Here is a 10,203-nt window from a genome sequence, read left to right on the forward strand (position 1 = left end):
AATGGCAGCGGGCGGAAAAGGGGGTCTTGAAGTGGCTCTGTGGTTTCGTTGGTGGGTGGTTGTGGTGGTTTCCAGAGGCTGGTGGTTACCCGCCTCAGACTTTTGCTATTTTCCCCAAGATTAGGTCTTCCGTTAGTGTCTCTATTTAAGCGGTAGCTGTATAATTTCCAAGTATGCAAATTATTTTTTATGTCTGTTAAAGCTCAACAATCTATACATTATACATGTACCAACCTTTAGGGAAATATTTAAATATAAGGTGCTTTTTTTCGGTGTCATAAAAAGTTAAACAAAAACTCATTTCCCTTTTCAAACTTCTTCAACCTGAACCACTCATGCGATTCCTGGATTACCCCAAAACAAAGCCTGCTCAAAATTCTTTTCAACTTGAAAATATAAGCTTTTTTTGCTAGTACAAATTAATTCCACTCCTCAGCAGAGGATAATAAATGGTAATGAGAAACCAACTGGTACGCGACACGCAGCCAGGAACAGGATAATCATCGGGCAAGATAAGCAAATTGACGGCGGCCATGGAGCATTGAAGATACCAGCGCAAGTCCGCGGCCCCACACAGCGTAATTATTTCAATATTTAATGACTGTAAAAAATCAAAAGGAGCCTATGCTAATGACACACTCGCAAAAAAAAGTTTGAGCTAAATTTTAGCTTAGTTTAAATATTTAAACGAATTTCTTTTAAATGCTCAAACTCAACTTTATCAAGAGGTATATTCCCGTATTTTACGAATTGTATAATTTAAATTAAATTTGCAGAGAGTGGGAAATTCCCAGGATTTTTTGTGAAGGACCTCGGACCCCCCAAGGACACTCACCACGGGCACAGGTATCACGCAGTAGACGCAGGGATGCCCACCAACAGCAGCGGCGGCGGTCGCGGTCGGCAGTCCGTAGGCGGCGCACAGATGGTGATCCGTCTTAAATATCTTTGTTGGCGGCGGCTGGGCAATCAGCGACGAGGAGGTGCTGGAGCACGTGTACAGCGTCGTGGTGGTGCTGGTGGTGTTGCTGCTGCTGTTGCAGGTGTTGCTGTTGCAGGTACTGCTGCTGCTGCTGCTGCCGCTGCTGCTGTTGCTGCTGCTGTTGATGTTGCTGCTGTCGCTGTTGTTGCTGCTGCTGCTGCTGTTGCTGCTGCTTGTTCTGCTTGTGGTTTTGCTAGCCTTTGCTGCGACTGTTGTCCCGGCAACACTTGTTGTTGCTGCCGCTGCGGCTTCCTGTGGTGGTGGTGTTGTTGTTGTTGCTGGTGGCGTTGGCGGCGGTGGTGGTGGTGGTTGCTGCTGGCTCAAGGAGCTGGCCTTAGGATATTTAGCGGCTGACGGTGTTGCTCCTGCGGATGTTGCTTCCTTCGGTGTTGCTGCTTGTGCTGCTGCTACTGTTGCTGCTCCTGCCGCCGCTGCTGATGCTGCTGCTGTTGCTGCTGCTGCTGCTGTTGATGTTGTGGCTACGGATGTTGTTGTTGTCTGGACAACTGTTGCCACCAATTGGCTGACAGCTGCTGCCTTAAATTCGCCGGACTTTTGCTCCTGCTCCTGCTGTGGGTCCTGTTGGCTGAAATTGGCTAGCTTCGATGTTGCTGCGGGCAATGGCGAGGTTTTTCTCTTGATTGACGCAATTTTAATGGCTAATGGTGAGCAGGTTTGATTGTAAATTGATTTCCTGGGCTTGCGTCGATTGTTTTCCCCTTATTATTTGCGACCATATGAGCCTTTGTTTTGCAGTTTTCCTATTGATTTCTTATGAAGAACATTGACTAGTTTGCTATGCGATTTTTTTATATTGGCTAAACACTGAACACTTATTTAAGTTGAAATTTTATTTACTTGACTTGCAGTTACTTAAGCACACACATCGATAGACACAATTTATTTTCGTTTTTTTTTTATTCAAGCTAAGCTTTTTCAACTAATTTTTTGTTTTCTTTTTTAATGGCAATTTGCTAAATCTTTTTCACTCACAATTAAGCTAGGGTTTATGTGTTTACTTTTAGGCTAGAGTCACAAATTTAATTTGGTTTTTTATTTCAACTTTATTGTCTCTATTTATCGCTTAGAGTGTTTCATATATTTCTTATTAAAATAATACTGTAGATCTTTGCTTTGGTGTTCACTTCGAAGATTCCGTTAATATTTAGTTAATTACTTTCTTGCTTTCAGAGTTTTTAACCCTTTGTAGTTGTGCTTTCTTCTGACTTTAATTAGAGTTCTTAGTTGGCTAAGATTCGTAGGAATTTTCGCTGACAATTGTTGCGCTGAGAGACTGGAATCCTTGGACTACTTTGAGTAGTGAGTTCTTGAGCAGAATATTTGGTGTAAACTTTTCGATTTTCACGCCTTGTAAATAATACTGAACATCACTTGCACTTTACACTTCGCGGCTCTCTCAGTGGCTAATATGTATAAATATATTTGTAAATCATGGACAGAATGAACTGACTTCGACGCAGATTACGTATACGCACGGAAAATGGAAATATAAATATACGTATGTATATATTTAATGCAGAATCTTGCGGTATGGCGTTTAAAAACTTTTCTATTTCGAAAAAACACAAAATGGCGAGCTTGCACTGTGTTGAAAGGATGTGTTTGCAGGACTCCTTCGTGGACTGCTCGCTTGGCTATTTGTTAATTGTAGGATTTGGTTTGGGCTTGAATTTGATATTCGATTAGGACTTCGATTCGGTTTTGGCTTCAGACTTGGCTGTTGGTTGTCTCCGGCAATCTCAGTGTGCTTGGGGCTCTGTGGTCGCTTTCCGCTTTTGTGGTGCGCAAAATGAGGAAAAGGCGTTTGTAACTGAACTTGACAATCGTCGAATGGATTCTGAATTTCTCATTGAGTAAGGTTTTTGAGTAAGGCCTCAGCTCAGCCTGGCAGATTCGTTTCGGCTTCCCAGCTTCGGTTTTCCCACTTCGTGTGCTCGAATGCATTGGGGAGCCGGCAAAATTGTTTTCCAGCAACAGGATCCACAAGCCGACGCAGGCGCAGGACCCAAAGGCGTTTCGTATGCCATTCAGCACTGCAATTTCAGTCGGAGTTGGAGCACCATATATCCCCACCATCGCCGTCTGGTCAGCAGCAGCTTCCTCAATTGAAATGCATCCCAGCCTATATGGTCGCAATTACCTTAACAACTTCGGCCTGCTCTCGCAATTGTCAACATTGAATTTAATCACAAATTACTACGTGACCAAGCTCACAAAACTTTTTATAAGAAATATAAATATTTTGTGTTGCACAAACTTTTTAGCGCACAAACTCAAACACGGTTAAGTTTTTTTCGGCTACGAAACTCAAATAGAAAATGCCAAAGCGAAAAATATACGTTGGCATGGGGGCGGCGAGGGAAAACAAATTATTCAGGTAAAATCCAAAACTGGGGTAGGAAAAGCAAATCAAAGGAGTGTAAATGATATTTCCTTTTGGACTGCAGGAAAGTATTTAATTTCCTAATTACTGAAGTGGGAAATAAGAACTTAGACTGACAAGTTGGAGAACGCCGAAGGGAAATATTTCGTTTTCTGTAGCTTCTAGTTTATCAAACGGATTAGTTTAAATGACAGTTGGAAAATGGGAATGCAACAGATTCAACTTTGAAAAAGCTGAAAATATGTAAATAATGCATAAAATGGGAATTTCAATCAGAATTATAAAAAGAAAAATCCTAAAGCTGGAAAGGGCTTTGTTTCTTATTGCGAAAGCGTAGTTTTCCCAGATTCTGACATCCTCTTGCACTTGCAGTTTTAGCTACAGTAAAAATCATAAGGAAATGATTTTGTTTGCCCACTCAAACTTTTTGAAAATTTAATATCCAAAACTCTCTCCAAACTTGACATTTACAATTTTTAGCCATAAAAACGCGCCCATTTCCATCACAAAGTGCGGTCCAAAGTAATTTTAAATATATATATCTTCCCTTAACTCCATAAACTTTAGCAACTTGGCCGTTTCCTCTTTTATTTATTTACTTTCCTTTCTTCATTTTCCTGTGTAGGACACAAAATACGAAATATAATTTTCATTCCAGCCACAATAACTGACGTCGACTGAGGCGCTGACTAAGCGCGAATGTTTACAATTTTTGCCGCATTTTCGCCACCCTCAACAACAAGTTTTTCTTTTTCCCCGGAATTTTTATTTTCATGTGGTCCGCCAGAGTGTTGTTGTTGTTGCCGTGAGTTGAAAGCTGTTTAAATGAAAGAACGTTCCCGTGAAAAAAGCCAAAGCAACGCCTGTTGGCCATTAGAGGATGCCAAATAGATGTTGCCTACAAAGCGAGCACACCTGGAGGGATTGCAAGGAGTCTGGTGAGGGGTGGTGAGGGTAGTGGAGGGATTGGGGATTGGATTGGGCTACCTAAAAACGCAGCAAACGAGCAACATCAGCCCCAGATTCGTACCACACCCATCTCTTAGTATTATGCCGCAGAAGCTTTGAATAGTTTATTATATGGCATACATATATACAACATATACACCAAGAGAAATTGGAATAAGCAGGTTAGTAAATATATTATCTCGTAGATATAATAGATTACTAGATTTGTTCCTTTATTCTAATATTTCATTGATAGATAAGATCGTAGATAAAGATCCTTTAAAATATATATCCATATAGTTTGCTGTGCATCCATATAACACGCAGGTAAACCGGATTTCGTCAGTTGAGGAAGGACGAAGGGTACCACTTACAAATGTTGCCTTTGTGCGATTTCCATTTCATGCTTTACATTTTTTACATTTTTTTTGTGCGTTGCTGATGCTTAGAAAGCAAATGCATAAATTATGATGGAAATTACACAATGCACAAAACATTACACCCCCTTAAAACGTGTAATACCATTGAAATTAGCAAAAAGGAAATCCAGCTAAAATGCTCCTTTCTTTGCTGGCCAGTTTCTGTGTTTGTGTGCATACTGATTTATCCAGGTATGAGGATAATGGGGCACTATTGGCCCGATTCTCTCATCGAGATTAGACTGCCTGCACTGCAACTGTCAGCAAATTGATGGGGAAAATGGTTAGAAGAAATCCATATCATTGCCAGGCCGTGGCAGCCGCATCAGCGAGAGCAATTTTCCACTCAAATGCGTATTCGTTCCCTCTGCTACCACGATTCCCCCAGTTTTCCCTGATTTTCCACCCATTTTCGTCCCGCATTTCCCGGATTCAAAGGACGCTGCGTATGACACATGTCGATTGCAGTGGCGCCCCCTATCGGCCGCAAGGCAAAAATGGCGCCTTCTATGTGGAAAGAAGCATCAGAATCAAAAATCATCAGCCTGAGTCCGATTTGAATGAGCGATTGAGTGAGTGACTGTGTGACTGACTGAATGACTGACTGGCGAGAGTGCGACCGAGTGAGCCGTTTGATTGCTTGATTGATGCACGGAGCTATTGATTGATTGATGCCTTTGTTGATCCCTGATTGCTTAAATGTTTGCCCAACACTTTTTATGCCAGGCTATTTCGAATTGCTTTGGAGTTTCATAGTTTAATAGTGACTTTCTACGATTTAAGACGTAAATCATTTTCCCAAAACTGTATACTTCAGGAAAATAATAGAAGATATAGTTGACCAATAAATTACAATCTAATAACTTACGTTTGAATAGTTCTGGGATCTCGGAATTTGCGGCGGCAATTGCTGGGCGTTCGATGGCCCCCTCATGTTACCGCCTCCACCTCCCCCGCCGCCCTGCTGCTGGTGTGGCGGTCCGCCCATCTGTTGCTGTTGCTGAGGGGGCGGGGCTGGGCTGTATCGTGGGTGCATTGTTCCTAGTTTCTTAATAGCACACTTGAATTGACTTGCGACTGAAAAAAGGGGAGTAAATGAGATAAGACAGATTAGAAAGGGTGAGTCATAATTACAAATATTCTATAATCTTAAGACTTTGCTGATATTAACATTTGCTTTAGTTTTGCTTTACTCGACCGCATTTTTATACAGATAATTAACTGGTCAACCTGCGTTATGACAGTTTGTTTGTAGTTATTTAATTTAATTTTCTTCTCCTTTTTAGCTTTTTGACCAATGTATTAATAAAAAATGATTATATTTGAATGTATAAAATGAGGTCAGTATTTTTTATACTAATTAAAGTTTTCTTTTATTTTTCTACTACTTTTTTTTACAGCCCAACCCGTTTGCTCTGACTGCCGCACGGCAACACTGTTCTGTGCACTTTTCTTTCTCTCTCCCTCTCTCTATTTATAATGCTCTTTTATAGCATTCTGTGTCACATCTAGCTTATTTTGCCGTGTTTATAATTTGTTATTAATATTTCACTAGCAACTTTGTTGATTATTATTAGCACCACCCGTCTTTTATTGTTGTTGTACTTGCAACAGAGCATTCAGCGAGTTATTTTAGCACTGTATCTGTCTCTTTCCCGCGCGGCAGTTGCAACATTTGCATTTTGGCATTAAAAATAGCACACAGCACAGGCCAGCCAATTTTTTTTTGGTTTGCAAATTTATTTATATGCCGCCAGACAGCCACAAACACACACGGGCCACAATAATTTATTGATATGCAGGGGGAAATTATTCAATTGCAAATTGTTTTTACGCTATTGCTTTTTATCAATTGCACTTGTTGTTGTTGCTGTTTTTTGTTATTGCTTATTTAAGGACAATGACAGCAAAATAGAGAACGAGAGCGCAGTGCACAAGAGAAAGAGAGCAGAGAGCGAGAGAGAAGAGCGGGTGGAAAGAGCACCGGCAAACAACAAGTGAGCAAAGCAAAAGGTGAAAAATAAATTTGCACTGCGATAAGATTTAAATAATTATTGCTCTCTCTCTCTCTCTCTCTCTTTGGACTTTTTCGTTTTCCCAGTTGTATTATTGTTTTTCGTATGCTGTGCTGTGCCGTTCTTATTTTTGTATTTTTATGCCATTGCTTTATGTATTTTTTATCGAGTGCATTGCTCTAAAACAACAACATTCGCTTTCAATTAGCTGAGAGCCGCAAATTTGTTGCTTTTGCCATTGTTACGTCTGTTTTGCGGGGCTTCCAAAGGTTGTTTTTCCTCTTGTTCGATTTGCTTTTGGTTTTTAGCTTTGCCTAAATGTTGCTTACTTATTGAAATTTCGTTTTATTGCTGGTTTGTCAGCTGCTGATTGCTCTTCTTCTTGCTTCTTGTTGCACGTTCTGTTTTTTTATGCACACAAACACACGCACACACAGTCGCACAAACACAACACACACACACAATCGCACGCCCACGCACACTTTTTGCACTTGAAAGTAATTCGATTCGTTTTCGTTTCGATTTTTCGCCCTTTTACTTCGTTATTTGTTTGTTGTTCCGTCACGCGCTTTAATTTATATATTTATGCAAAATATTACAACGACAAAATATAAGTTTGCGCAGCCGAAAAAAACGAAGAAAGCGCAACGCGACAGCAATCGGCAATGGTATGAGCTTCTTCTTCTTCCTTTTCTGCCGGTAATGCTCTCTTCGCTCTCTCGCTTAATTTACAGCAATCTACAGTGGCGGAAAATAGTCTAGGTGCGACCCTTAATAATCAATATTTTATTTTACTTTATGCTATTTTAATATTGTGTAAAAAAATCATTTTCAGCAGGGAGTAGCATTATAATAAAGTTCTTAATATTTAAGCACAATAACATTGACCTCGGGTTAGATATGTGGCCATGTGGCAAATACATTCTGTGTACATACCCTTTTTTCCGCTACTGTATATATTCTTACTCTTCAATTGGTATTCTCTTAGAAAAATTCTCTTCTTATTTCCTCTTATTAGCTTGCGCCCTGATGTTTAATGAAACTCTTACGGTATTCTACTTTATTATACTATTTTATAACAATTTTATTTATTTTGTGTATTCTGTTTATTTTTTTATTTTGTGGAATAAAGTTCAAGATTATTAATTTTAAAAATATAAAAAACATTGTAAATATCCGATATATGTATTGTATTATCCCATTTAACCAATAATGTTACCTTTTTAAAAACCTATTTTCCGTGCAAACTTTAAATACCTTTCCTTTTCGAATTTGATGCACATGGTTGTCAATTTTTCCAATCCCATTATTTCAGTTCATTACGCAAATGTAGCAAAATAAAAAGAATATAATAAAAACGAGGGGACCAAAAACTGTAAAGCCAGCAAAAGCATATAGTGTGTTATTTTGAAATATTTAAATAAAATTAATATTCTCAACAAGTGCGTCGCATAAAAGGGCGACGCACACCACACGTCCTTCCGCCCACTTTGCACCACCTACCACCCACCGCCCCTCAGCTTTTGGCACATAACAAAGGACTAAGGGACTAAACAAATGATGCATGATGACGACAACGAAAAATAAGGAGATAGGGGGTTAAAACTGAAAAAATCGAAATGAGAGCGACTCCCACGCATTGTAGACACTGCCACGCCCACCGCCCAGATAAAGCCCAACCACTCAGACAGCAGCGGGCGAAAAAATAAGAACATATATACTTTTACTGCGTTTTCATTTTAAAAATATATATTTTGTTTCTATGCAGCTTGATATGTACATTTCAATGGCTAACAACTTTTTTTAATTTTTAAGATTTTATATCTTATTACTTGACTCGCGACTGTAACATCTACAAGCATAAATACATATATGAAGTCAGTCTGTAAGCAATGTTCTGCCACTCCCACCGCCCCCATAAGCCTACAAACAATAAATTTGCAATAGCAACGACAAAATTTGAAGAATGGGCCAGGACCAACCAACAAGAAGCAGAAACAGGAGCAGACAGAAAGGACAATACTCGAAATGAAATTGGATGGGACAAAAAAAAAATGTTAATACAACAAAACATGCAAGGAATTTAAATTTATCTTAAATATGCAAATTTAATGACACTATCGAGATATGCAAATTTCCCAAAGCAGCAGCAGCAGAAAAACAATATACAACCAAAATGGAGCAAGAAATCAACGAATTTTAAAACAGTGAAATAATAAATATGTATACCTAATAATGTTGACATGCAAAATTAAAAAAAATATTTCTTATAATAGTAAATAAAACTTAAGCTGTATAAAACAAGAAGTGTTTCTCCCTGTAATAATTAAGTATAACCTTTAAATGAAATATTTAAGACAACAATCGAGCAACTACTGTACCTGAAAAATGGGCCAAGAAATCAAAAAACGCCAATAAATCGAAAGATGGGGCAGATAGTAAAAAAAGACAGGATCTCACGCACAGTGGGCTGAAACACTTTCGCCTAAAACGCATGAAAAATAACATATTGGGGGAACGGGAAAATGGCATGCAAGATGGATGGGTTTGGGGGGGAGGAAAGTTGCGGGGGGCGGGGCAACAGCCTCTCTGCGGCCAAAATGACGACGCGTTGGTATTTTCATTAAGTTTGGCACCATTTTCCTTTTGTTGCCCACTCCAAAAGCCATTTTTTCCTACACTGCCTGCTGCCCTTTTTTATACATATTTTTTTAGATTGCAGTGGAAGGAAAACTATTGATATTTAGTATATTTAATATATTTTTATTTAGTAACTTTAAATGTCAGAAAATAGTAAATTAATAAGGTAACTAAACACTCTTTCAGTTTTATTGTTTCTTTTTTGAAGTAAGAACATCAATTTATTTGGTTTAGTTATGAAAATATAATCATGATGCAAAAAACTTATTTTTTATAAATGTTAGATTGATCCATACAATGTAGTTAGATTTTTGCGCAGTGTAGAGTTTCTTGGCCACCGCTTGAAGCGAAAAAATTCTTGTCGCGCAACAGCAGCAAAAAGGAGGCAGAGCCAGAAGTAAGGGCTTTCGGGAGGAGTGAGCTAGAGGGGGGGTGGTGGGGGCAACGCTGCTACGTGACCGTAAGCAATTTGCAGTGTGGGCGAAAAGGCCGGAAAAGCCGTGAGTGAGGGGGTGGAAAAGCTAGAGGAGGCGGTTGGGGTGCAGTGGGCACTCCTCGCTGCGTAATCGCATCAAGAAAGTGAAATGTCAGCTGTTTCCATCATCTTGGCGCTGCGCCTCTGTCGGCATGTGACTGCCAGGAATTCAAGCTAGTTAAAAAATAAAAAAAAATATTAGAAGCATGCGATCTAAGGGTCTGCAGGGCAGGAACTACAACCACTAGTTTCCCAATGGAATGCGTTGTATAGGTCACTGCGTAAGGACCAAAAAAAAAACAGAAAAAAACAATAGGGAA

General features: G+C 39.4%; 1 protein-coding gene across 4 annotated transcripts in view; it reads right to left on the reverse strand.

Annotated features, from left to right (window-relative positions):
* LOC6736860 (protein alan shepard) overlaps positions 1-7,469 on the reverse strand; it is a 125,540-nt gene extending 118,071 nt beyond the window's left edge. For 2 of the 4 annotated variants that reach the window (XM_016170160.3, XM_039293265.2), the window contains exons 1-2: positions 7,098-7,468; positions 5,622-5,830 (exon numbers count right to left, since the gene is read on the reverse strand). In XM_016170160.3, coding sequence (XP_016030506.1) covers positions 5,622-5,789 — 168 coding nt within the window. In that variant the 5' untranslated portion in view covers positions 5,790-5,830; positions 7,098-7,468. Of the gene's footprint in view, positions 1-835; positions 1,110-5,621; positions 5,831-7,097 lie in introns of those variants that run through there. The other 2 variants (XM_016170169.3, XM_039293264.2) reach the window with 2 other exon arrangements.
* Positions 7,470-10,203: the final 2,734 nt, after the last annotated feature.

The sequence above is a fragment of the Drosophila simulans genome, chromosome 3L (assembly GCF_016746395.2).
Source record: "Drosophila simulans strain w501 chromosome 3L, Prin_Dsim_3.1, whole genome shotgun sequence".
Taxonomy (NCBI): Eukaryota; Metazoa; Arthropoda; class Insecta; order Diptera; family Drosophilidae; genus Drosophila; species Drosophila simulans.